Genomic DNA, 27079 nt, shown 5'->3' on the forward strand with positions numbered 1-27079 from the left:
AGGTAAGAGACGTTGTTGTTGTTTATATAGAAACAGGCAGAGTACAGGTACTAAACAGGTAAGAGACGTTGTTGTTGTTATATAGAAACAGGCAGAGTACAGGTACTAAACAGGTAAGAGACGTTGTTGTTGTTATATAGAAACAGGCAGAGTACAGGTACTAAACAGGTAAGAGACGTTGTTGTTATATAGAAACAGGCAGAGTACAGGTACTAAACAGGTAAGAGACGTTGTTGTTGTTATATAGAAACAGGCAGAGTACAGGTACTAAACAGGTAAGAGACGTTGTTGTTGTTATATAGAAACAGGCAGAGTACAGGTACTAAACAGGTAAGAGACGTTGTTGTTGTTATATAGAAACAGGCAGAGTACAGGTACTAAACAGGTAAGAGACGTTGTTGTTATTATATAGAAACAGGCAGAGTACAGGTACTAAACAGGTATGAGACGTTGTTGTTATATAGAAACAGGCAGAGTACAGGTACTAAACAGGTAAGAGACGTTGTTATTATATAGAAACAGGCAGAGTACAGGTACTAAACAGGTAAGAGACGTTGTTGTTATATAGAAACAGGCAGAGTACAGGTACTAAACAGGTAGAGACGTTGTTGTTGTTATATAGAAACAGGCAGAGTACAGGTACTAAACAGGTAAGAGACGTTGTTGTTATATAGAAACAGGCAGAGTACAGGTACTAAACAGGTAAGAGACGTTGTTGTTGTTATATAGAAACAGGCAGAGTACAGGTACTAAACAGGTAAGAGACGTTGTTGTTGTTGTTATATAGAAACAGGCAGAGTACAGGTACTAAACAGGTATGAGACGTTGTTGTTGTTGTTATATAGAAACAGGCAGAGTACAGGTACTAAACAGGTATGAGACGTTGTTGTTATATAGAAACAGGCAGAGTACAGGTACTAAACAGGTAAGAGACGTTGTTGTTGTTATATAGAAACAGGCAGAGTACAGGTACTAAACAGGTAAGAGACGTTGTTGTTGTTATATAGAAACAGGCAGAGTACAGGTACTAAACAGGTAAGAGACGTTGTTGTTGTTATTATATAGAAACAGGCAGAGTACAGGTACTAAACAGGTAAGAGACGTTGTTGTTATATAGAAACAGGCAGAGTACAGGTACTAAACAGGTAAGAGACGTTGTTATTATATAGAAACAGGCAGAGTACAGGTACTAAACAGGTAAGAGACGTTGTTGTTATATAGAAACAGGCAGAGTACAGGTACTAAACAGGTATGAGACGTTGTTGTTGTTATATAGAAACAGGCAGAGTACAGGTACTAAACAGGTAAGAGACGTTGTTGTTATATAGAAACAGGCAGAGTACAGGTACTAAACAGGTAAGAGACGTTGTTGTTATATAGAAACAGGCAGAGTACAGGTACTAAACAGGTATGAGACGTTGTTGTTGTTATATAGAAACAGGCAGAGTACAGGTACTAAACAGGTATGAGACGTTGTTGTTGTTGTTATATAGAAACAGGCAGAGTACAGGTACTAAACAGGTAAGAGACGTTGTTGTTGTTATATAGAAACAGGCAGAGTACAGGTACTAAACAGGTAAGAGATGTTGTTGTTGTTATATAGAAACAGGCAGAGTACAGGTACTAAACAGGTAAGAGACGTTGTTGTTGTTATATAGAAACAGGCAGAGTACAGGTACTAAACAGGTAAGAGACGTTGTTGTTGTTATATAGAAACAGGCAGAGTACAGGTACTAAACAGGTAAGAGACGTTGTTGTTGTTATATAGAAACAGGCAGAGTACAGGTACTAAACAGGTAAGAGACGTTGTTGTTATATAGAAACAGGCAGAGTACAGGTACTAAACAGGTAAGAGACGTTGTTGTTGTTATATAGAAACAGGCAGAGTACAGGTACTAAACAGGTAAGAGACGTTGTTGTTGTTGTTATATAGAAACAGGCAGAGTACAGGTACTAAACAGGTAAGAGACGTTGTTGTTGTTGTTATATAGAAACAGGCAGAGTACAGGTACTAAACAGGTAAGAGACGTTGTTGTTGTTATATAGAAACAGGCAGAGTACAGGTACTAAACAGGTAGAGACGTTGTTGTTATATAGAAACAGGCAGAGTACAGGTACTAAACAGGTAAGAGCGTTGTTGTTGTTATATAGAAACAGGCAGAGTACAGGTACTAAACAGGTATGAGACGTTGTTGTTGTTATATAGAAACAGGCAGAGTACAGGTACTAAACAGGTAAGAGACGTTGTTGTTATATAGAAACAGGCAGAGTACAGGTACTAAACAGGTAAGAGACGTTGTTGTTGTTATATAGAAACAGGCAGAGTACAGGTACTAAACAGGTAAGAGACGTTGTTGTTGTTATATAGAAACACGCAGAGTACAGGTACTAAACAGGTATGAGACGTTGTTGTTGTTATATAGAAACAGGCAGAGTACAGGTACTAAACAGGTAAGAGACGTTGTTGTTGTTGTTATATAGAAACAGGCAGAGTACAGGTACTAAACAGGTAAGAGACGTTGTTGTTGTTATATAGAAACAGGCAGAGTACAGGTACTAAACAGGTAAGAGACGTTGTTGTTATATAGAAACAGGCAGAGTACAGGTACTAAACAGGTAAGAGACGTTGTTGTTGTTATATAGAAACAGGCAGAGTACAGGTACTAAACAGGTAAGAGACGTTGTTGTTGTTATATAGAAACAGGCAGAGTACAGGTACTAAACAGGTAAGAGACGTTGTTGTTATATAGAAACAGGCAGAGTACAGGTACTAAACAGGTAAGAGACGTTGTTGTTGTTATATAGAAACAGGCAGAGTACAGGTACTAAACAGGTAAGAGACGTTGTTGTTGTTATATAGAAACAGGCAGAGTACAGGTACTAAACAGGTAAGAGACGTTGTTGTTATATAGAAACAGGCAGAGTACAGGTACTAAACAGGTAAGAGACGTTGTTGTTGTTATATAGAAACAGGCAGAGTACAGGTACTAAACAGGTAGAGGCGTTGTTGTTATATAGAAACAGGCAGAGTACAGGTACTAAACAGGTAAGAGACGTTGTTGTTGTTATATAGAAACAGGCAGAGTACAGGTACTAAACAGGTAGAGACGTTGTTGTTGTTATATAGAAACAGGCAGAGTACAGGTACTAAACAGGTAAGAGACGTTGTTGTTATATAGAAACAGGCAGAGTACAGGTACTAAACAGGTAGAGACGTTGTTGTTATATAGAAACAGGCAGAGTACAGGTACTAAACAGGTAAGAGACGTTGTTGTTGTTATATAGAAACAGGCAGAGTACAGGTACTAAACAGGTAAGAGACGTTGTTGTTATATAGAAACAGGCAGAGTACAGGTACTAAACAGGTAAGAGACGTTGTTGTTATATAGAAACAGGCAGAGTACAGGTACTAAACAGGTAAGAGACGTTGTTGTTGTTATATAGAAACAGGCAGAGTACAGGTACTAAACAGGTAAGAGAGCGTTGTTATTATATAGAAACAGGCAGAGTACAGGTACTAAACAGGTAAGAGACGTTGTTGTTGTTATATAGAAACAGGCAGAGTACAGGTACTAAACAGGTAAGAGACGTTGTTGTTGTTGTTATATAGAAACAGGCAGAGTACAGGTACTAAACCGGTAAGAGACGTTGTTGTTATATAGAAACAGGCAGAGTACAGGTACTAAACAGGTAAGAGACGTTGTTGTTGTTATATAGAAACAGGCAGAGTACAGGTACTAAACAGGTAAGAGACGTTGTTGTTGTTATATAGAAACAGGCAGAGTACAGGTACTAAACAGGTAAGAGAAGTTGTTGTTATATAGAAACAGGCAGAGTACAGGTACTAAACAGGTATGAGACGTTGTTGTTGTTATATAGAAACAGGCAGAGTACAGGTACTAAACAGGTAAGAGACGTTGTTGTTATATAGAAACAGGCAGAGTACAGGTACTAAACAGGTAAGAGACGTTGTTGTTATATAGAAACAGGCAGAGTACAGGTACTAAACAGGTAAGAGACGTTGTTGTTGTTATATAGAAACAGGCAGAGTACAGGTACTAAACAGGTAAGAGACGTTGTTGTTATATAGAAACAGGCAGAGTACAGGTACTAAACAGGTAAGAGACGTTGTTGTTGTTATATAGAAACAGGCAGAGTACAGGTACTAAACAGGTAAGAGACGTTGTTGTTGTTATATAGAAACAGGCAGAGTACAGGTACTAAACAGGTATGAGACTTTGTTGTTATATAGAAACAGGCAGAGTACAGGTACTAAACAGGTAAGAGACGTTGTTGTTATATAGAAACAGGCAGAGTACAGGTACTAAACAGGTAAGAGACGTTGTTGTTGTTATAGAAACAGGCAGAGTACAGGTACTAAACAGGTAAGAGACGTTGTTGTTGTTATATAGAAACAGGCAGAGTACAGGTACTAAACAGGTAAGAGACGTTGTTGTTGTTATATAGAAACAGGCAGAGTACAGGTACTAAACAGGTAAGAGACGTTGTTGTTGTTGTTATATAGAAACAGGCAGAGTACAGGTACTAAACCGGTAAGAGACGTTGTTGTTATATAGAAACAGGTACTAAACAGGTAAGAGACGTTGTTGTTGTTATATAGAAACAGGCAGAGTACAGGTACTAAACAGGTAAGAGAAGTTGTTGTTATATAGAAACAGGCAGAGTACAGGTACTAAACAGGTAAGAGACGTTGTTGTTGTTATATAGAAACAGGCAGAGTACAGGTACTAAACAGGTAAGAGACGTTGTTGTTGTTGTTATATAGAAACAGGCAGAGTACAGGTACTAAACAGGTAAGAGACGTTGTTGTTGTTATATAGAAACAGGCAGAGTACAGGTACTAAACAGGTATGAGACGTTGTTGTTGTTATATAGAAACAGGCAGAGTACAGGTACTAAACAGGTAAGAGACATTGTTGTTATATAGAAACAGGCAGAGTACAGGTACTAAACAGGTAAGAGACGTTGTTGTTGTTATATAGAAACAGGCAGAGTACAGGTACTAAACAGGTAAGAGACGTTGTTGTTATATAGAAACAGGCAGAGTACAGGTACTAAACAGGTAAGAGACGTTGTTGTTATATAGAAACAGGCAGAGTACAGGTACTAAACAGGTAAGACGTTGTTGTTGTTATATAGAAACAGGCAGAGTACAGGTACTAAACAGGTAAGAGACGTTGTTGTTGTTATATAGAAACAGGCAGAGTACAGGTACTAAACAGGTATGAGACGTTGTTGTTGTTGTTATATAGAAACAGGCAGAGTACAGGTACTAAACAGGTATGAGACGTTGTTGTTGTTATATAGAAACAGGCAGAGTACAGGTACTAAACAGGTATGAGACGTTGTTGTTATATAGAAACAGGCAGAGTACAGGTACTAAACAGGTAGAGGCGTTGTTGTTATATAGAAACAGGCAGAGTACAGGTACTAAACAGGTATGAGTACGTTGTTGTTATGTTATTATAGAAACAGGCAGAGTACAGGTACTAAACAGGTAAGAGACGTTGTTGTTGTTATATAGAAACAGGCAGAGTACAGGTACTAAACAGGTAAGAGGCGTTGTTGGTGTTGTTATATAGAAACAGGCAGAGTACAGGTACTAAACAGGTAGGAGACGTTGTTGTTGTTATATAGAAAGAGGCAGAGTACAGGTACTAAACAGGTAAGAGACGTTGTTGTTGTTATATAGAAACAGGCAGAGTACAGGTACTAAACAGGTAAGAGACGTTGTTGTTATATAGAAACAGGCAGAGTACAGGTACTAAACAGGTAAGAGACGTTGTTGTTGTTATATAGAAACAGGCAGAGTACAGGTACTAAACAGGTAAGAGACGTTGTTGTTGTTATATAGAAACAGGCAGAGTACAGGTACTAAACAGGTAAGAGACGTTGTTGTTGTTATATAGAAACAGGCAGAGTACAGGTACTAAACAGGTAGAGACGTTGTTGTTGTTATATAGAAACAGGCAGAGTACAGGTACTAAACAGGTAAGAGACGTTGTTGTTATTATATAGAAACAGGCAGAGTACAGGTACTAAACAGGTAAGAGACGTTGTTGTTGTTATATAGAAACAGGCAGAGTACAGGTACTAAACAGGTAAGAGACGTTGTTGTTGTTATATAGAAACAGGCAGAGTACAGGTACTAAACAGGTAAGAGACGTTGTTGTTATATAGAAACAGGCAGAGTACAGGTACTAAACAGGTATGAGACGTTGTTGTTATATAGAAACAGGCAGAGTACAGGTACTAAACAGGTATGAGACGTTGTTGTTGTTATATAGAAACAGGCAGAGTACAGGTACTAAACAGGTAGAGACGTTGTTGTTATATAGAAACAGGCAGAGTACAGGTACTAAACAGGTAAGAGACGTTGTTGTTGTTATATAGAAACAGGCAGAGTACAGGTACTAAACAGGTAAGAGACGTTGTTGTTATATAGAAACAGGCAGAGTACAGGTACTAAACAGGTAAGAGACGTTGTTGTTGTTATATAGAAACAGGCAGAGTACAGGTACTAAACAGGTAAGAGACGTTGTTGTTATATAGAAACAGGCAGAGTACAGGTACTAAACAGGTAAGAAGAGAGGCGTTGTTGTTGTTATATATAGAAACAGGCAGAGTACAGGTACTAAACAGGTAAGAGACGTTGTTGTTGTTATATAGAAACAGGCAGAGTACAGGTACTAAACAGGTAGAGACGTTGTTGTTATTATATAGAAACAGGCAGAGTACAGGTACTAAACAGGTAAGAGGCGTTGTTGTTATTATATAGAAACAGGCAGAGTACAGGTACTAAACAGGTAAGAGACGTTGTTGTTGTTATATAGAAACAGGCAGAGTACAGGTACTAAACAGGTAAGAGACGTTGTTGTTGTTATATAGAAACAGGCAGAGTACAGGTACTAAACAGGTAAGAGACGTTGTTGTTGTTATATAGAAACAGGCAGAGTACAGGTACTAAACAGGTAAGAGACGTTGTTGTTGTTATATAGAAACAGGCAGAGTACAGGTACTAAACAGGTATGAGACGTTGTTGTTGTTATATAGAAACAGGCAGAGTACAGGTACTAAACAGGTAAGAGACGTTGTTGTTGTTTATATAGAAACAGGCAGAGTACAGGTACTAAACAGGTAAGAGACGTTGTTGTTATATAGAAACAGGCAGAGTACAGGTACTAAACAGGTATGAGACGTTGTTGTTGTTATATAGAAACAGGCAGAGTACAGGTACTAAACAGGTATGAGACGTTGTTGTTATATAGAAACAGGCAGAGTACAGGTACTAAACAGGTAGAGAGGCGTTGTTGTTGTTATATAGAAACAGGCAGAGTACAGGTACTAAACAGGTAGAGACGTTGTTGTTGTTATATAGAAACAGGCAGAGTACAGGTACTAAACAGGTATGAGACGTTGTTGTTATATAGAAACAGGCAGAGTACAGGTACTAAACAGGTATGAGACGTTGTTGTTGTTATATAGAAACAGGCAGAGTACAGGTACTAAACAGGTAAGAGACGTTGTTGTTATATAGAAACAGGCAGAGTACAGGTACTAAACAGGTAAGAGACGTTGTTGTTATTATATAGAAACAGGCAGAGTACAGGTACTAAACAGGTATGAGACGTTGTTGTTGTTGTTATATAGAAACAGGCAGAGTACAGGTACTAAACAGGTAAGAGACGCGTTGTTGTTATATAGAAACAGGCAGAGTACAGGTACTAAACAGGTAAGAGACGTTGTTGTTGTTATATAGAAACAGGCAGAGTACAGGTACTAAACAGGTAAGAGACGTTGTTGTTATATAGAAACAGGCAGAGTACAGGTACTAAACAGGTAAGAGACGTTGTTGTTGTTATATAGAAACAGGCAGAGTACAGGTACTAAACAGGTAAGAGACGTTGTTGTTGTTGTTATATAGAAACAGGCAGAGTACAGGTACTAAACAGGTATGAGACGTTGTTGTTGTTGTTATATAGAAACAGGCAGAGTACAGGTACTAAACAGGTAAGAGACGTTGTTGTTGTTATATAGAAACAGGCAGAGTACAGGTACTAAACAGGTATGAGACGTTGTTGTTATATAGAAACAGGCAGAGTACAGGTACTAAACAGGTATGAGACGTTGTTGTTGTTGTTATATAGAAACAGGCAGAGTACAGGTACTAAACAGGTATGAGACGTTGTTATATAGAAACAGGCAGAGTACAGGTACTAAACAGGTAAGAGACGTTGTTGTTGTTATATAGAAACAGGCAGAGTACAGGTACTAAACAGGTAAGAGACGTTGTTGTTATATAGAAACAGGCAGAGTACAGGTACTAAACAGGTAAGAGACTGGCCCTTTGGACACTGTGTTAACTGACCTCCAACTGCTCTTAAATGCCAGTGAAACTAAATGCATGCTCTTCAACCGATCGCTGCCCGCACCTGCTCGCCCATCCAACATCACTACACTGGACAGCTCTGACTTAGAATACGTGGACAACTACAAATACCTGGATGTCTGGTTAGACTGTAAACTCTCCTTCCAGACTCACATTAAGCATCTCCAATCCAAAATTAAATCTAGAATCGACTTCTTGTTTCGCAACAAAGCATCCTTCACTCATGCTGCCAAACATACCCTCGTAAAACTGACCATCCTACCAATCCTCGACTTCGGCGATGTCATTTACAAAATAGCCTTCAACACTCGACTCAGAAAATTAGATGCAGTCTATCACAGTGCCATCCGTTTTGTCACCAAAGCCCCATACACTACCACCACTGCGACCTGTATGCTCTCATTGGCTGGCCCTCGCTTCATACTGTTCGCCAAACCTAGGTAAAGCCCTGCCTTGTCTCAGCTCACTGGTCACCATTGCAGCACCCACCAGTAGCACGCGCTCCAGCAGGTATATTTCACTGGTCACCCCCAAAGCCAATTCCTGCCTTTCCTTCCAGTTCTCTGCTGTCAGTGATTGTAACGAACTGCAAAAATCAGTGAAGCTGGAGACTCATATCTCCCTCACTAACTTCAAGCACCAGCTGTCAGAGCAGCTCACAGTTCCCTGCACCTGTACGTAGCTCATCTGTAAACAGCCCTTCCAATCTACCTCATCCCCATACTGTATTTATTTATCTTGCTCCTTTGCACCCCATTATCTCTACTTGCACATTCATCTTCTGCACATCTACCATTCCAGTGTTTAATTGCTATTTCATAATTACTTCGCCACTATGACCTATTTTATTACCTTTAATTCCCTTATCCTACCTCATTTGCACACTGTGTGTGTGTGTGTGTGTGTGTGTGTGTGTGTGTGTGTGTGTGTGTGTGTGTGTGTGTGTGTGTATTATTATTATTATTTTCTACTGTATGTTTGTTTATTCCATGGTTAACTGTGTCGTTCTATGTGTCGAACTGCTTTGCTTTGCTTAATCTTGGCCATGTCGAAATTGTAAATGAGAACTTGTTCTCAACTGGCCTATCTGGTTAAATAAAGGTGAAATAAATAAAATAAAAAAATCTTCAATCAATTGTAGAAAATGAACAAAAAATGTCTGATCTTATGCTAGTAAGCTTTGCTCTGAGAAGGAGAGAGGTCTGACTGTGTTGTCTGTACCTCCCAGGCTCAGCAGCACAGGACGTTTCTGAGAAGGAGAGAGGTCTGACTGTGTTGTCTGTACCTCCCAGGCTCAGCAGCACAGGACGTTTCTGAGAAGGAGAGAGGTCTGACTGTGTTGTCTGTACCTCCCAGGCTCAGCAGCACAGGACGTTTAACAGTGTGGTTCAGAAGCATGACAGTGGTATGGGCTACACCAGGCCAGTCTACTCCCTGAACGGCCGGACGCCACGCAGCACAACGGCCTAGCGGCGGAGGAGGGAGTAGACCAACCAGAGGAGGAGGGGTGGAGGAGGACCAATCAGAGGAGGAGGTGAGGACTCTTCTTCAAAGTAACTTTTCAGACCTCTTTTTCATAGTTTGTACTTTTTCATACTCTTTGGTCCAGTATTAAAGCTACACGTTGGAGTTATCTACACTTAATGTGAAGGCACCCTGTACATTATTTACAAGAAAAGCCCAAGTGATCATCTGTGTTATCTAACGTAACGTGGTTTAACCTCCTGACTGTGTTATCTAACGGAACGTGGATTAACCTCCTGACTGTGTTATCTAACGTAACGTGGTTTAACCTCCTGACTGACTGTGGTCGGCGTGTTATCTAATGTAACGTGGTTTAACCTCCTGACTGTGTTATCTAACGTAACGTGGTTTAACCTCCTGACTGTGTAACGTGGTTTAACTTCCTGACTGTGTTATCTAATGTAACGTGGTTTAACCTCCTGACTGTGTTATCTAACGTAACGTGGTTTAACCTCCTGACTGTGTTATCTAAGTAACGTGGTTTAACTTCCTGACTGTGTTATCTAACGTAACGTGGTTTAACCTCCTGACTGTGTTATCTACGTAACGTGGTTTAACCTCCTGACTGTGTTATCTAATGTACGTGGTTTAACCTCCTGACTGTGTTATCTACACGTGGTTTAACCTCCTGACTGTGTTATCTAATGGAACCTGGTTTAACCTCCTGACTGTGTTATCTAACGTAACGTGGTTTAACCTCCTGACTGTGTTATCTAACAACGTGGTTTAACCTCCTGACTGTGTTATCTAACGTAACGTGGTTTAACCTCCTGACTGTGTTATCTAATGTAACGTGGTTTAACCTCCTGACTGTGTTATCTAATGTAACGTGGTTTAACCTCCTGACTGTGTTATCTAACGTAACGTGGTTTAACCTCCTGACTGTGTTATCTAATGTAACATGGTTTAACCTCCTGACTGTGTTATCTAACGTAACGTGGTTTAACTTCCTGACTGTGTTATCTAACGTAACGTGGTTTAACCTCCTGACTGTGTTATCTAACGTAACGTGGTTTAACCTCCTGACTGTGTTATCTAATGTAACGTGGTTTAACTTCCTGACTGTGTTATCTAACGTAACATGGTTTAACCTCCTGACTGTGTTATCTAACGTAACGTGGTTTAACTTCCTGACTGTGTTATCTAATGTAACGTGGTTTAACCTCCTGACTGTGTTATCTAACGTAACGTGGTTTAACCTCCTGACTGTGTTATCTAACGTAACGTGGTTTAACCTCCTGACTGTGTTATCTAACGTAACGTGGTTTAACCTCCTGACTGTGTTATCTAACGTAACGTGGTTTAACTTCCTGACTGTGTTATCTAACGTAACGTGGTTTAACTTCCTGACTGTGTAACATGGGTTAACTTCCTGACTGTGTTATCTAATGTAACCTGGTTTAACCTCCTGACTGTGTTATCTAATGTAACGTGGTTTAACCTCCTGACTGTGTTATCTAACGTACGTGGTTTAACCTCCTGACTGTGTTATCTAACGTAACGTGGTTTAACCTCCTGACTGTGTTATCTAACGTAACGTGGTTTAACCTCCTGACTGTGTTATCTAACGTAACGTGGTTTAACCTCCTGACTGTGTTATCTACTGTAACGTGGTTTAACCTCCTGACTGTGTTATCTAATGTAACGTGGTTTAACCTCCTGACTGTGTAAAGTGGTTTATAACCTCCTGACTGTGTTATCTAACGTAACGTGGTTTCACCTCCCAGGTATTAACAGCCCAGGACCTGGTGGACTTCTCTCCTGTTTACAGATGTCTCCACATCTACACCGTTCTGGTATGTACACTATTTACTGTTCCTTAACATCACCTTTATCAATCGGTTGAGGTTGCGCATGGATATATTTTTCCATTTTCAGTGATCAGATTTTCCTGCACTTTACGATGAAACGCACGTTCTGTTATAGTCACAGCCGTGATTTAACCAGTTTTATAAACGTCTGAGTGTTTTCCATCCACACATACTAATCATATGCATATACTATATTCCTGGCACGAGTAGCAGGGTGCTGAAATGTTGCGCGATTTTTAACAGAATGTTCGAAAAAGTAAGGGGAGGAGTAACAGGTTAACGTGCCATCCAATCGGCTCCCTATTCCTGATATAGGACCTTTAGTAACCTGGTATATTTGTGTTTACCAATAGATGGCAGTATGGACTCGAGACGGGGTTTGCTTCCCGCTATCCGTAGCTATTTCCTGTGTCTGCCTATATAACTGTGATTAAGAAAGATTCAGGTAGCTTGAGCCAGGTGCATCAAAGAATGTAATTTAAAGTTACAATTAAATACTAAACCGTACTTAAGTCGTAAACTCTAAGAAGCCTTTAAGGATACGACATAGGTTTTTTATTTTAGCTTTATTTAACCAGGCAAGTCAGTTAAGTCAGCGTTTCACTGTGAGGTCATTCAGCGTTTCACTGTGAGGTCATTCAGCGTTTCACTGTGAGGTCATTCAGCGTTTCACTGTGAGGTCATTCAGCGTTTCACTGTGAGGTCATTCAGCGTTTCACTGTGAGGTCATTCAGCGTTTCACTGTGAGGTCATTCAGCGTTTCACTGTGAGGTCATTCAGCGTTTCACTGTGAGGTCATTCAGCGTTTCACTGTGAGGTCATTCAGCGTTTCACTGTGAGGTCATTCAGCGTTTCACTGTGAGGTCATTCAGCGTTTCACTGTGAGGTCATTCAGCGTTTCACTGTGAGGTCATTCAGCGTTTCACTGTGAGGTCATTCAGCGTTTCACTGTGAGGTCATTCAGCATTTCACTGTGAGGTCTTTCAGCATTTCACTGTGAGGTCTTTCAGCGTTTCACTGTGAGGTCATTCAGCGTTTCACTGTGAGGTCATTCAGCGTTTCACTGTGAGGTCATTCAGCGTTTCACTGTGAGGTCATTCAGCATTTCACTGTGAGGTCTACACCTGTTGGTTAAGGGCTGGTCAGTCAGCATTTCACTGTGAGGTCTACACCTGTTGGTTAAGGGCTGGTCAGTCAGCATTTCACTGTGTGGTCTACACCTGTTGGTTAAGGGCTGGTCAGTCAGCATTTCACTGTGAGGTCTACACCTGTTGGTTAAGGGCTGGTCAGTCAGCATTTCACTGTGAGGTCATTCAGCATTTCACTGTGTGGTCTACACCTGTTGGTTAAGGGCTGGTCAGTCAGCATTTCACTGTGTGGTCTACACCTGTTGGTTAAGTGCTGGTCAGTCAGCATTTCACTGTGAGGTCTACACCTGTTGGTTAAGGGCTGGTCAGTCAGCATTTCACTGTGAGGTCTACACCTGTTGGTTAAGTGCTGGTCAGTCAGCATTTCACTGTGTGGTCTACACCTGTTGGTTAAGGGCTGGTCAGTCAGCATTTCACTGTGAGGTCTACACCTGTTGGTTAAGGGCTGGTCAGTCAGCATTTCACTGTGAGGTCAGTCAGCATTTCACTGTGAGGTCTACACCTGTTGGTTAAGGGCTGGTCAGTCAGCATTTCACTGTGAGGTCTACACCTGTTAGTTAAGAGCTGGTCAGTCAGCATTTCACTGTGAGGTCTACACCTGTTGGTTAAGGGCTGGTCAGTCTGCATTTCACTGTGAGGTCTACACCTGTTGGTTAAGGGCTGGTCAGTCTGCATTTCACTGTGAGGTCTACACCTGTTAGTTAAGAGCTGGTCAGTCAGCATTTCACTGTGAGGTCTACACCTGTTGGTTAAGGGCTGGTCAGTCTGCATTTCACTGTGAGGTCTACACCTGTTAGTTAAGAGCTGGTCAGTCAGCATTTCACTGTGAGGTCTACACCTGTTAGTTAAGAGCTGGTCAGTCAGCATTTCACTGTGAGGTCTACACCTGTTAGTTAAGAGCTGGTCAGTCAGCATTTCACTGTGAGGTCTACACCTGTTAGTTAAGAGCTGGTCAGTCAGCATTTCACTGTGAGGTCTACACCTGTTAGTTAAGAGCTGGTCAGTCAGCATTTCACTGTGAGGTCTACACCTGTTGGTTAAGAGCTGGTCAGTCAGCATTTCACTGTGAGGTCAGTCTGCATTTCACTGTGAGGTCTACACCTGTTGGTTAAGAGCTGGTCAGTCAGCATTTCACTGTGAGGTCTACACCTATTGGTTAAGGGCTGGTCAGTCAGCATTTCACTGTGAGGTCTACACCTATTGGTTAAGAGCTGGTCATGTGACCAATAACATCAGCTTTGTTTTATTTGTATATTTCTGTGAGGGAACGAGTACTCTGTGAAGTGCGCGTGTACAAAAACTCTTGGTTCTTGCGCTCCTAAACACTGTAGTTTTTAGAAACGAGGGTGAAGGCTCCTGAACGGTCCCCTCTGCTCGTAACAGATCATAGAGAGGGAACAGAGAACTGTATGTAGATTAAAGAGGGAACATAGAGAGGGAACAGAGAACTGTATGTAGATTAAAGAGGGAACATAGAGAGGGAACAGAGAACTGTATGTAGATTAAAGAGGGAACATAGAGAGGGAACAGAGAACTGTATGTAGATTAAAGAGGGAACATAGAGAGGGAACAGAGAACTGTATGTAGATTAAAGAGGGAACATAGAGAGGGAACAGAGAACTGTATGTAGATTAAAGAGGGAACATAGAGAGGGAACAGAGAGCTGTATGTAGATTAAAGAGGGAACATAGAGAGATTAAAGAGGGAACATAGAGAGGGAACAGAGAGCTGTATGTAGATTAAAGAGGGAACATAGAGAGGGAACAGAGAACTGTATGTAGATTAAGAGGGAACATAGAGAGGGAACAGAGAGCTGTATGTAGATTAAAGAGGGAACATAGAGAGGGAACAGAGAACTGTATGTAGATTAAAGAGGGAACATAGAGAGGGAACAGAGAACTGTATGTAGATTAAAGAGGGAACATAGAGAGGGAACAGAGAACTGTATGTAGATTAAAGAGGGAACATAGAGAGGGAACAGAGAGCTGTATGTAGATTAAAGAGGGGAACATAAAGAGGGATTAGAGAGGGAACATAGAGAGGGAACAGAGAACTGTATGTAGATTAAAGAGGGAACATAGAGAGGGAACAGAGAACTGTATGTAGATTAAAGAGGGAACATAGAGAGGGAACAGAGAGCTGTATGTAGATTAAGAGGGAACATAGAGAGGGAACAGAGAACTGTATGTAGATTAAAGAGGGAACATAGAGAGGGAACAGAGAACTGTATGTAGATTAAGAGGGAACATAGAGAGGGAACAGAGAACTGTATGTAGATTAAAGAGGGAACATAGAGAGGGAACAGAGAACTGTATGTAGATTAAAGAGGGAACATAGAGAGGGAACAGAGAACTGTATGTAGATTAAGAGGGAACATAGAGAGGGAACAGAGAACTGTATGTAGATTAAAGAGGGAACATAGAGAGGGAACAGAGAGCTGTATGTAGATTAAAGAGGGGGAACATAGAGCTGAGGAACAGAGAACTGTATGTAGATTAAAGAGGGAACATAGAGAGGGAACAGAGAACTGTATGTAGATTAAGAGGGAACATAGAGAGGGAACAGAGAACTGTATGTAGATTAAGAGGGAACATAGAGAGGGAACAGAGAGCTGTATGTAGATTAAAGAGGGGAACATAGAGAGGGAACAGAGAACTGTATGTAGATTAAAGAGGGAACATAGAGAGGGAACAGAGAACTGTATGTAGATTAAAGAGGGAACATAGAGAGGGAACAGAGAACTGTATGTAGATTAAAGAGGGAACATAGAGAGGGAACAGAGAGCTGTATGTAGATTAACTGTTTCACCAATGACAATTTGCCGAATGTCGGCCAACTCTCTCCCGCTGCCGGCCACTGGACTTCCTGTCATCACCATATTTGGTAGTGAGTGGAAGTGCAAACCGGATGCTTCACATTTCTACATGGGGTGAACCATCAGGCTCATTGTTCTGTGTTTCCAGGGTGACAGAGAGACGTTTGAGAACTACTACAGGAAACAGAGGAAGAAACAGGCTAGGCTGGTGCTGCAGCCCCAGTCTAACATGGTGAGGAGGGTTCCCCTCTCTATCTGTTCCCCTCTCTATCTGTTCCCCTCTCTATCTGTTCCCCTCTCTATCTGTTCCCCTCTCTATCTGTTCCCCAGTCTAACATGGTGAGGAGGGTTCCCCTCTCTATCTGTTCCCCTCTCTATCTGTTCCCCAGTCTAACATGGTGAGGAGGGTTCCCCTCTCTATCTGTTCCCCTCTCTATCTGTTCCCCAGTCTAACATGGTGAGGAGGGTTCCCCTCTCTATCTGTTCCCCTCTCTATCTGTTCCCCTCTCTCTCTGTTCCCCTCTCTCTCTGTTCCCCTCTCTATCTGTTCCCCTCTCTCTCTGTTCCCTCTCTCTCTGTTCCCCTCTCTATCTGTTCCCCTCTCTATCTGTCCCCCAGTCTAACATGGTGAGGAGTGTTCCCCTCTCTATCTGTTCCCCTCTCTATCTGTTCCCCTCTCTATCTGTTCCCCAGTCTAACATGGTGAGGAGGGTTCCCCTCTCTATCTGTTCCCCTCTCTATCTGTTCCCCAGTCTAACATGGTGAGGAGGGTTCCCCTCTCTATCTGTTCCCCTCTCTATCTGTTCCCCTCTCTATCTGTTCCCCAGTCAAACATGGTGAGGAGGGTCCCCCTCTCTATCTGTTCCCCTCTCTATCTGTTCCCCTCTCTATCTGTTCCCCAGTCTAACATGGTGAGGAGGGTTCCCCTCTCTATCTGTTCCCCTCTCTATCTGTTCCCCTCTCTATCTGTTCCCCTCTCTATCTGTTCCCCTCTCTATCTGTCCCCCAGTCTAACATGGTGAGGAGGGTTCCCCTCTCTATCTGTTCCCCTCTTTATCTGTCCCCCAGTCTAACATGGTGAGGAGGGTTCCCCTCTCTATCTGTTCCCCTCTCTATCTGTTCCCCAGTCTAACATGGTGAGGAGGGTTCCCCTCTCTATCTGTTCCCCAGTCTAACATGGTGAGGAGGGTTCCCCTCTCTATCTGTTCCCCTGTCTATCTGTTCCCCTCTCTATCTGTTCCCCTCTCTATCTGTTCCCCTCTCTATCTGTTCCCCTCTCTATCTGTTCCCTCTCTATCTGTTCCCCTCTCTATCTGTTCCCCTCTCTATCTGTTCCCCTCTCTATCTGTTCCCCTCTCTATCTGTTCCCCTCTCTATCTGTTCCCCTCTCTATCTGTTCCCCTCTCTATCTGTTCCCCTCTCTATCTGTTCCCCTCTATCTGTTCCCCAGTCTAACATGGTGAGGAGGGTTCCCCTCTCTATCTGTCCCCCTCTCTATCTGTTCCCCTGTCTATCTGTTCCCCTGTCTATCTGTTCCCCTGTCTATCTGTTCCCCTGTCTATCTGTTCCCCTGTCTATCTGTTCCCCTGTCTATCTGTCCCCCTCTCTATCTGTCCCCCTCTCTATCTGTTCCCCTGTCTATCTGTTCCCCTGTCTATCTGTTCCCCTGTCTATCTGTTCCCCTGTCTATCTGTTCCCCTCTCTATCTGTTCCCCTCTCTATCTGTTCCCCTCTATCTGTTCCCCAGTCTAACATGGTGAGGAGGGTTCCCCTCTCTATCTGTCCCCCTCTCTATCTGTTCCCCTGTCTATCTGTTCCCCTGTCTATCTGTCCCCCTCTCTATCTGTTCCCCTGTCTATCTGTTCCCCTGTCTATCTGTTCCCCTCTCTATCTGTTCCCCTCTATCTGTTCCCCAGTCTAACATGGTGAGGAGGGTTCCCCTCTCTATCTGTCCCCCTCTCTATCTGTTCCCTTGTCTATCTGTTCCCCTGTCTATCTGTTCCCCTCTCTCTCTGTTCCCCTCTCTATCTGTTCCCCTATCTATCTGTTCCCCAGTCTAACATGGTGAGGAGGGTCTATCTGTTCCCCTCTCTATCTGTTCCCCTCTCTATCTGTTCCCATCTCTATCTGTTCCCCTCTATCTGTTCCCCTCTCTATCTGTTCCCCAGTCTAACATGGTGAGGAGGGTTCCCCTCTCTATCTATTCCCCAGTCTAACATGGTGAGGAGGGTTCCCCTCTATCTGTTCCCCTCTCTATCTGTTCCCCAGTCTAACATGGTGAGGAGGGTTCCCCTCTCTATCTGTTCCCCTCTCTATCTGTTCCCCTCTCTATCTGTTCCCCAGTCTAACATGGTGAGGAGGGTTCCCCTCTCTATCTGTTCCCCTCTCTATCTGTTCCCCTCTCTATCTGTTCCCCAGTCTAACATGGTGAGGAGGGTTCCCCTCTCTATCTGCTCCCCTGTCTAACATGGTGAGGAGGGTTCCCCTCTCTATCTGTTCCCCAGTCTAACATGGTGAGGAGGGTTCCCCTCTCTATCTGTTCCCCTCTCTATCTGTTCCCCTCTCTATCTGTTCCCCAGTCTAACATGGTGAGGAGGGTTCCCCTCTCTATCTGTTCCCCTCTCTATCTGTTCCCCTCCTCTATCTGTTCCCCTCCTCTATCTGTTCCCCAGTCTAACATGGTGAGGAGGGTTCCCCTCTCTATCTGTTCCCCTCTCTATCTGTTCCCCTCTCTATCTGTTCCCCAGTCTAACATGGTGAGGAGGGTTCCCCTCTCTATCTGCTCCCCTGTCTAACATGGTGAGGAGGGTTCCCCTCTCTATCTGTTCCCCAGTCTAACATGGTGAGGAGGGTTCCCCTCTCTATCTGTTCCCCTCTCTATCTGTTCCCCTCTCTATCTGTTCCCCAGTCTAACATGGTGAGGAGGGTTCCCCTCTCTATCTGTTCCCCTCTCTATCTGTTCCCCTCCTCTATCTGTTCCCCTCCTCTATCTGTTCCCCTCCTCTATATGTTCCCTTCCTCTAGCTGTTCCCCTCCTCTATCTGTTCCCCTCCTCTATATGTTCCCTTCCTCTAGCTGTTCCCCTCCTCTATCTGTTCCCCTCCTCTATCTGTTCCCCTCCTCTATATGTTCCCCTCCTCTATATGTTCCCTTCCTCTATCTGTTCCCCTCCTCTATCTGTTCCCCTCCTCTATCTGTTCCCCTCTCTATCTGTTCCCCTCTCTATCTGTTCCCCTCTCTATCTGTTCCCCAGTCTAACATGGTGAGGAGGGTTCCCCTCTCTATCTGTCTCTGTGTTCCCCTCCTCTATCTGTTCCCCTCCTCTATCTGTTCCCCTCCTCTATTTGTCCCCCTCCTCTATCTGTTCCCCTCTCTATCTGTTCCCCTCTCTATCTGTTCCCCTCTCTATCTGTTCCCCTCTCTATCTCTTCCCCTCTCTATCTGTTCCCCAGTCTAACATGGTGAGGAGGGTTCCCCTCTCTATCTGTTCCCCTCTCTATCTGTTCCCCAGTCTAACATGGTGAGGAGGGTTCCCCTCTCTATCTGTTCCCCAGTCTAACATGGTGAGGAGGGTTCCCCTCTCTATCTGTTCCCCTCTCTATCTGTTCCCCTCTCTATCTGTTCCCCTCTCTATCTGTTCCCCTCTCTATCTGTTCCCCTCCTCTATATGTTCCCTTCCTCTATCTGTTCCCCTCTATCTGTTCCCCTCCTCTATCTGTCTCTGTCTCTGTGTTCCCCTCCTCTATCTGTTCCCCTCCTCTATCTGTCTCTGTCTCTGTGTTCCCCTCCTCCCTCTGTTCCCCTCCTCCCTCTGTTCCCCTCCTCCTCTGTTCCCCTCCTCCCTCTGTTCCCCTCCTCCCTCTGTTCCCCTCCTCCCTCTGTTCCCTCCTCTATCTGTTCCCTCCTCTATCTGTTCCCCTCCTCTATCTGTTCCCCTCCTCTATCTGTTCCCCTCCTCCCTCTGTTCCCCTCCTCCCTCTGTTCCCCTCCTCCTCTGTCTCTGTGTTCCCCTCCTCCCTCAGTTCCCCTCCTCCTCCCTCTGTTCCCCTCCTCCCTCTGTTCCCCTCCTCTCTCTGTCTCCGTGTTCCCCTCCTCTATCTGTTCCCCTCCTCTATCTGTTCCCCTCCTCTATCTGTTCCCCTCCTCTCTCTGTCTCTGTGTTCCCCTCCTCTATATGTTCCCTTCCTCTATCTGTTCCCCTCCTCTATCTGTTCCCCTCCTCTATCTGTTCCCCTCCTCTATCTGTTCCCCTCCTCCCTCTGTTCCCCTCCTCCCTCTGTTCCCCTCCTCCCTCTGTTCCCCTCCTCCCTCTGTTCCCCTCCTCCCTCTGTTCCCCTCCTCTATCTGTTCCCCTCCACTCTCTGTCTCTGTGTTCCCCTCCTCTCTCTGTTCCCCTCCTCCCTCTGTTCCCCTCCTCTATCTGTTCCCCTCCTCTATCTGTTCCCCTCCTCTCTCTGTCTCTGTGTTCCCCTCCTCCCTCTGTTCCCCTCCTCTCTCTGTCTCTGTGTTCCCTTCCTCTATCTGTTCCCCTCCTCCCTCTGTTCCCCTCCTTCCTCTGTTCCCCTCCTCTATCTGTTCCCCTCCTCCCTCTGTTCCCCTCCTCCCTCTGTTCCCCTCCTCCCTCTGTTCCCCTCCTCTCTCTGTCTCTGTGTTCCCCTCCTCTATCTGTTCCCCTCCTCCCTCTGTTCCCCTCCTCCCTCTGTTCCCCTCCTCCCTCTGTTCCCCTCCTCCCTCTGTTCCCCTCCTCTCTCTGTCTCTGTGTTCCCCTCCTCTATCTGTTCCCCTCCTCCCTCTGTTCCCCTCCTCCCTCTGTTCCCCTCCTCCCTCTGTTCCCCTCCTCCCTCTGTTCCCCTCCTCCCTCTGTTCCCCTCCTCTCTCTGTTCCCCTCCTCTATCTGTTCCCCTCTTCTATCTGTTCCCCTCTTCTATCTGTTCCCCTCTTCTATCTGTTCCCCTCCTCCCTCTGTTCCCCTCCTCCCTCTGTTCCCCTCCTCTCTCTGTCTCTGTGTTCCCCTCCTCTATCTGTTCCCCTCCTCCCTCTGTTCCCCTCCTCCCTCTGTTCCCCTCCTCCCTCTGTTCCCCTCCTCCCTCTGTTCCCCTCCTCCCTCTGTTCCCCTCCTCTATCTGTTCCCCTCCTCCCTCTGTTCCCCTCCTCCCTCTGTTCCCCTCCTCTCTCTGTCTCTGTGTTCCCCTCCTCTATCTGTTCCCCTCCTCTATCTGTTCCCCTCCTCCCTCTGTTCCCCTCCTCTATCTGTTCCCCTCCTCTCTCTGTTCCCCTCCTCCCTCTGTTCCCCTCCTCCCTCTGTTCCCCTCCTCCCTCTGTTCCCCTCCTCCCTCTGTTCCCCTCCTCCCTCTGTTCCCCTCCTCCCTCTGTCTCTGTGTTCCCCTCCTCTCTGTGTTCCCCTCCTCCCTCTGTTCCCCTCCTCCCTCTGTTCCCCTCCTCCCTCTGTTCCCCTCCTCCCTCTGTTCCCCTCCTCCCTCTGTTCCCCTCCTCCCTCTCTTCCCCTCCTCCCTCTGTTCCCCTCTATCTGTTCCCCTCCTCTATCTGTTCCCCTCCTCTCTCTGTCTCTGTGTTCCCCTCCTCTCTCTGTTCCCCTCCTCTCTCTGTTCCCCTCCTCCCTCTGTTCCCCTCCTCTATCTGTTCCCCTCCTCTATCTGTTCCCCTCCTCTCTCTGTCTCTGTGTTCCCCTCCTCCCTCTGTTCCCCTCCTCTCTCTGTCTCTGTGTTCCCTTCCTCTATCTGTTCCCCTCCTCCCTCTGTTCCCCTCCTCCCTCTGTTCCCCTCCTCTATCTGTTCCCCTCCTCCCTCTGTTCCCCTCCTCCCTCTGTTCCCCTCCTCCCTCTGTTCCCCTCCTCCCTCTGTTCCCCTCCTCCCTCTGTTCCCCTCCTCTCTCTGTCTCTGTGTTCCCCTCCTCTATCTGTTCCCCTCCTCCCTCTGTTCCCCTCCTCTATCTGTTCCCCTCCTCTATCTGTTCCCCTCCTCTATCTGTTCCCCTCCTCCCTCTGTTCCCCTCCTCTCTCTGTCTCTGTGTTCCCCTCCTCTATCTGTTCCCCTCCTCCCTCTGTTCCCCTCCTCCCTCTGTTCCCCTCCTCTATCTGTTCCCCTCCTCTATCTGTTCCCCTCCTCTATCTGTTCCCCTCCTCTATCTGTTCCCCTCCTCTATCTGTTCCCCTCCTCTATCTGTTCCCCTCCTCTATCTGTTCCCCTCCTCCCTCTGTTCCCCTCCTCTCTCTGTCTCTGTGTTCCCCTCCTCTATCTGTTCCCCTCCTCCCTCTGTTCCCCTCCTCCCTCTGTTCCCCTCCTCTCTCTGTCTCTGTGTTCCCCTCCTCTATCTGTTCCCCTCCTCTCTCTGTTCCCCTCCTCCCTCTGTTCCCCTCCTCCCTCTGTTCCCCTCCTCCCCTCTGTTCCCCTCCTCCCTCTGTTCCCTCCTCTATCTGTTCCCCTCCTCCCTCTGTTCCCCTCCTCCCTCTGTTCCCCTCCTCTATCTGTTCCCCTCCTCCCTCTGTTCCCCTCCTCTCTCTGTCTCTGTGTTCCCCTCCTCTATCTGTTCCCTCCTCTATCTGTTCCCCTCCCTCTCTGTTCCCCTCCTCCCTCTGTTCCCCTCCTCCCTCTGTTCCCCTCCTCTATCTGTTCCCCTCCTCCCTCTGTTCCCCTCTTCTATCTGTTCCCCTCCTCTCTCTGTTCCCCTCCTCTCTCTGTTCCCCTCCTCTCTCTGTTCCCCTCCTCTCTCTGTTCCCCTCCTCTCTCTGTCTCTGTGTTCAGCCTCCTCTATCTGTTCCCCTCCTCCCTCTGTTCCCCTCCTCTATCTGTTCCTCCTCTCTGTTCCCCTCCTCTATCTGTTCCCCTCCTCCTCTGTGCCCCTCCTCTATCTGTTCCCCTCCTCCCTCTGTTCCCCTCCTCTATCTGTTCCCCTCCTCTATCTGTTCCCCTCCTCCCTCTGTTCCCCTCCTCCCTCTGTTCCCCTCCTCTATCTGTTCCCCTCCTCCCTCTGTTCCCCTCCTCTATCTGTTCCCCTCCTCTATCTGTTCCCCTCCTCCCTCTGTTCCCCTCCTCCCTCTGTTCTCCTCCTCTATCTGTTCCCCCTCCTCTATCTGTTCCCCTCCTCCCTCTGTTCCCCTCCTCTATCTGTTCCCCTCCTCCCTCTGTTCCCCTCCTCCCTCTGTTCCCCTCCTCCCTCTGTTCCCCTCCTCCCTCTGTTCCCCTCCTCCCTCTGTTCCCCTCCTCCCTCTGTTCCCCTCCTCTATCTGTTCCCCTCCTCCCTCTGTTCCCCTCCTCCCTCTGTTCCCCTCCTCCCTCTGTTCCCCTCCTCTCTCTGTTCCCCTCCTCTATCTGTTCCCCTCCTCCCTCTGTTCCCCTCCTCCCTCTGTTCCCCTCCTCCCTCTGTTCCCCTCCTCCCTCTGTTCCCCTCCTCCCTCTGTTCCCCTCCTCTCTCTGTCTCTGTGTTCCCCTCCTCTATCTGTTCCCCTCCTCCCTCTGTTCCCCTCCTCCCTCTGTTCCCCTCCTCCCTCTGTTCCCCTCCTCCCTCTGTTCCCCCCTCTATCTGTTCCCTCCTCTATCTGTTCCCCTCTTCTATCTGTTCCCCTCCTCCCTCTGTTCCCCTCCTCCTCTGTTCCCCTCCTCTCTCTGTCTCTGTGTTCCCCTCCTCTATCTGTTCCCCTCCTCTATCTGTTCCCCTCCTCCCTCTGTTCCCCTCCTCCCTCTGTTCCCCTCCTCCCTCTGTTCCCCTCCTCCCTCTGTTCCCCTCCTCTATCTGTTCCCCTCCTCCCTCTGTTCCCCTCCTCCCTCTGTTCCCCTCCTCTCTCTGTCTCTGTGTTCCCCTCCTCTATCTGTTCCCCTCCTCCCTCTGTTCCCCTCCTCCCTCTGTTCCCCCCCTCTCTCTGTCTCTGTGTTCCCCTCCTCTATCTGTTCCCTCCTCTATCTGTTCCCCTCCTCCCTCTGTTCCCCTCCTCCCTCTGTTCCCCTCCTCCCTCTGTTCCCTCCTCTATCTGTTCCCCTCCTCCCTCTGTTCCCCTCCTCCCTCTGTTCCCTCCTCTCTCTGTCTCTGTGTTCCCCTCCTCTATCTGTTCCCCTCCTCCCTCTGTTCCCTCCTCCCTCTGTTCCCCTCCTCCCTCTGTTCCCCTCCTCTCTCTGTCTCTGTGTTCCCCTCCTCTATCTGTTCCCCTCCTCTCTCTGTTCCCCTCCTCCTCTGTTCCCCTCCTCCCTCTGTTCCCCTTTTCCCCTGTTCCCCTTTTCCCTCTGTTCCCCTCCTCCCTCTGTTCCCCTCCTCCCTCTGTTCCCCTCCTCCCTCTGTTCCCCTCCTCCCTCTGTTCCCCTCCTCTATCTTTTCCCTCCTCTCTCTGTTCCCCTCCTCCCTCTGTTCCCCTCCTCCCTCTGTTCCCCTCCTCTATCTGTTCCCCTCCTCCCTCTGTTCCCCTCCTCCCTCTGTTCCCCTCCTCCCTCTGTCTCTGTGTTCCCCTCCTCTCTGTGTTCCCCTCCTCCCTCTGTTCCCCTCCTCCCTCTGTTCCCCTCCTCCCTCTGTTCCCCTCCTCTCTCTGTCTCTGTGTTCCCCTCCTCTATCTGTTCCCCTCCTCTATCTGTTCCCCTCCTCTATCTGTTCCCCTCCTCTCTCTGTTCCCCTCCTCTCTCTGTCTCTGTGTTCCCCTCCTCTATATGTTCCCTTCCTCTATCTGTTCCCCTCCTCTATCTGTTCCCCTCCTCTATCTGTTCCCTCCTCTATCTGTTCCCCTCCTCCCTCTGTTCCCCTCCTCCCTCTGTTCCCCTCCTCCTCTGTTCCCCTCCTCCTCTGTTCCCCTCCTCCCTCTGTTCCCCTCCTCCTCTGTTCCCCTCCTCTATCTGTTCCCCTCCTCTATCTGTTCCTCCTCTCTCTGTCTCTGTGTTCCCCTCCTCTCTCTGTTCCCCTCCTCTCTCTGTTCCCCTCTATCTGTTCCCTCCTCTATCTGTTCCCTCCTCTATCTGTTCCCCTCCTCTCTCTGTCTCTGTGTTCCCCTCCTCCCTCTGTTCCCCTCCTCTCTCTGTCTCTGTGTTCCCTTCCTCTATCTGTTCCCCTCCTCCCTCTGTTCCCCTCCTCCCTCTGTTCCCTCCTCTATCTGTTCCCCTCCTCCCTCTGTTCCCCTCCTCCCTCTGTTCCCCTCTTCCCTCTGTTCCCTCCTCCCTCTGTTCCCCTCCCCCTCTGTTCCCCTCCTCTCTCTGTCTCTGTGTTCCCCTCCTCTATCTGTTCCCCTCCTCTATCTGTTCCCCTCCTCCCTCTGTTCCCCTCCTCCCTCTGTTCCCCTCCTCCCTATCTGTTCCCCTCCTCTATCTGTTCCCCTCCTCTATCTGTTCCCTCCTCTATCTGTTCCCCTCCTCTATCTGTTCCCCTCCTCTATCTGTTCCCCTCCTCTATCTGTTCCCCTCCTCCCTCTGTTCCCCTCCTCTCTCTGTCTCTGTGTTCCCCTCCTCTATCTGTTCCCCTCCTCCCTCTGTTCCCCTCCTCCCTCTGTTCCCCTCTCTCTCTGTCTCTGTGTTCCCCTCCTCTATCTGTTCCCCTCCTCTCTCTGTTCCCCTCCTCCCTCTGTTCCCCTCCTCCCTCTGTTCCCCTCCTCCTCTGTTCCCCTCCTCTCTCTGTTCCCCTCCTCTATCTGTTCCCCTCCTCTCTCTGTTCCCCTCCTCCCTCTGTTCCCCTCCTCTATCTGTTCCCCTCCTCCCTCTGTTCCCCTCCTCTCTCTGTCTCTGTGTTCCCCTCCTCTATCTGTTCCCCTCCTCTATCTGTTCCCCTCCTCTCTCTGTTCCCCTCCTCCCTCTGTTCCCCTCCTCCCTCTGTTCCCCTCCTCTATCTGTTCCCCTCCTCCCTCTGTTCCCCTCTTCTATCTGTTCCCCTCCTCTCTCTGTTCCCCTCCTCTCTCTGTTCCCCTCCTCTCTCTGTTCCCCTCCTCTCTCTGTTCCCCTCCTCTCTCTGTCTCTGTGTTCAGCCTCCTCTATCTGTTCCCCTCCTCCCTCTGTTCCCCTCCTCTATCTGTTCCCCTCCTCTCTGTTCCCCTCCTCTATCTGTTCCCCTCCTCCCTCTGTGCCCCTCCTCTATCTGTTCCCCTCCTCCCTCTGTTCCCCTCCTCTATCTGTTCCCCTCCTCTATCTGTTCCCCTCCTCCCTCTGTTCCCCTCCTCCCTCTGTTCCCCTCCTCTATCTGTTCCCCTCCTCCCTCTGTTCCCCTCCTCTATCTGTTCCCCTCCTCTATCTGTTCCCCTCCTCCCTCTGTTCCCCTCCTCCCTCTGTTCCCCTCCTCTATCTGTTCCCCTCCTCTATCTGTTCCCCTCCTCCCTCTGTTCCCCTCCTCTATCTGTTCCCCTCCTCCCTCTGTTCCCCTCCTCTATCTGTTCCCCTCCTCCCTCTGTTCCCCTCCTCCCTCTGTTCCCCTCCTCCCTCTGTTCCCCTCCTCCCTCTGTTCCCCTCCTCTATCTGTTCCCCTCCTCCCTCTGTTCCCCTCCTCCCTCTGTTCCCCTCCTCCCTCTGTTCCCCTCCTCTCTCTGTTCCCCTCCTCTATCTGTTCCCCTCCTCCATCTGTTCCCCTCCTCCCTCTGTTCCCCTCCTCCCTCTGTTCCCCTCCTCCCTCTGTTCCCCTCCTCCCTCTGTTCCCCTCCTCCCTCTGTTCCCCTCCTCTCTCTGTCTCTCTGTTCCCCTCCTCTCTCTGTTCCCCTCCTCCCTCTGTTCCCCTCCTCCCTCTGTTCCCCTCCTCCCTCTGTTCCCCTCCTCCCTCTGTTCCCCTCCTCTATCTGTTCCCCTCCTCTATCTGTTCCCCTCTTCTATCTGTTCCCCTCCTCCCTCTGTTCCCCTCCTCCCTCTGTTCCCCTCCTCTCTCTGTCTCTGTGTTCCCCTCCTCTATCTGTTCCCCTCCTCTATCTGTTCCCCTCCTCCCTCTGTTCCCCTCCTCCCTCTGTTCCCCTCCTCCCTCTGTTCCCCTCCTCCCTCTGTTCCCCTCCTCTATCTGTTCCCCTCCTCCCTCTGTTCCCCTCCTCCCTCTGTTCCCCTCCTCTCTCTGTCTCTGTGTTCCCCTCCTCTATCTGTTCCCCTCCTCCCTCTGTTCCCCTCCTCCCTCTGTTCCCCTCCTCTCTCTGTCTCTGTGTTCCCCTCCTCTATCTGTTCCCCTCCTCTATCTGTTCCCCTCCTCCCTCTGTTCCCCTCCTCCCTCTGTTCCCCTCCTCCCTCTGTTCCCCTCCTCTATCTGTTCCCCTCCTCCCTCTGTTCCCCTCCTCCCTCTGTTCCCCTCCTCTCTCTGTCTCTGTGTTCCCCTCCTCTATCTGTTCCCCTCCTCCCTCTGTTCCCCTCCTCCCTCTGTTCCCCTCCTCCCTCTCTCTCTCTGTTCCCCTCCTCCCTCTGTTCCCCTCCTCCCTCTGTTCCCC

General features: G+C 47.4%; 1 protein-coding gene and 1 long non-coding RNA gene across 2 annotated transcripts in view; both read left to right on the forward strand.

The window, feature by feature from the left end:
- LOC127919086 (exocyst complex component 6-like) overlaps nucleotides 1–27079 on the forward strand; it is a gene marked incomplete at its 5' end in the record, with an annotated part of 69368 nt that overhangs the window by 20683 nt on the left and 21606 nt on the right. The window contains 4 exons of the mRNA XM_052502515.1: nucleotides 9767–9858; nucleotides 9908–9944; nucleotides 11662–11730; nucleotides 15857–15940. Coding sequence (XP_052358475.1) covers nucleotides 9767–9858; nucleotides 9908–9944; nucleotides 11662–11730; nucleotides 15857–15940 — 282 coding nt within the window. The remainder of the gene's footprint in view (nucleotides 1–9766; nucleotides 9859–9907; nucleotides 9945–11661; nucleotides 11731–15856; nucleotides 15941–27079) is intronic.
- Nucleotides 625–8089, forward strand: LOC127919088 (uncharacterized). The gene is made up of 5 exons (XR_008101908.1): nucleotides 625–804; nucleotides 1346–1510; nucleotides 1893–2008; nucleotides 5233–5345; nucleotides 7905–8089. It is a non-coding gene; the product is annotated as an uncharacterized LOC127919088 (long non-coding RNA).

The sequence above is a fragment of the Oncorhynchus keta genome, unplaced genomic scaffold, assembly GCF_023373465.1.
Source record: "Oncorhynchus keta strain PuntledgeMale-10-30-2019 unplaced genomic scaffold, Oket_V2 Un_contig_15729_pilon_pilon, whole genome shotgun sequence".
NCBI classification, from domain to species: domain Eukaryota; kingdom Metazoa; phylum Chordata; class Actinopteri; order Salmoniformes; family Salmonidae; genus Oncorhynchus; species Oncorhynchus keta.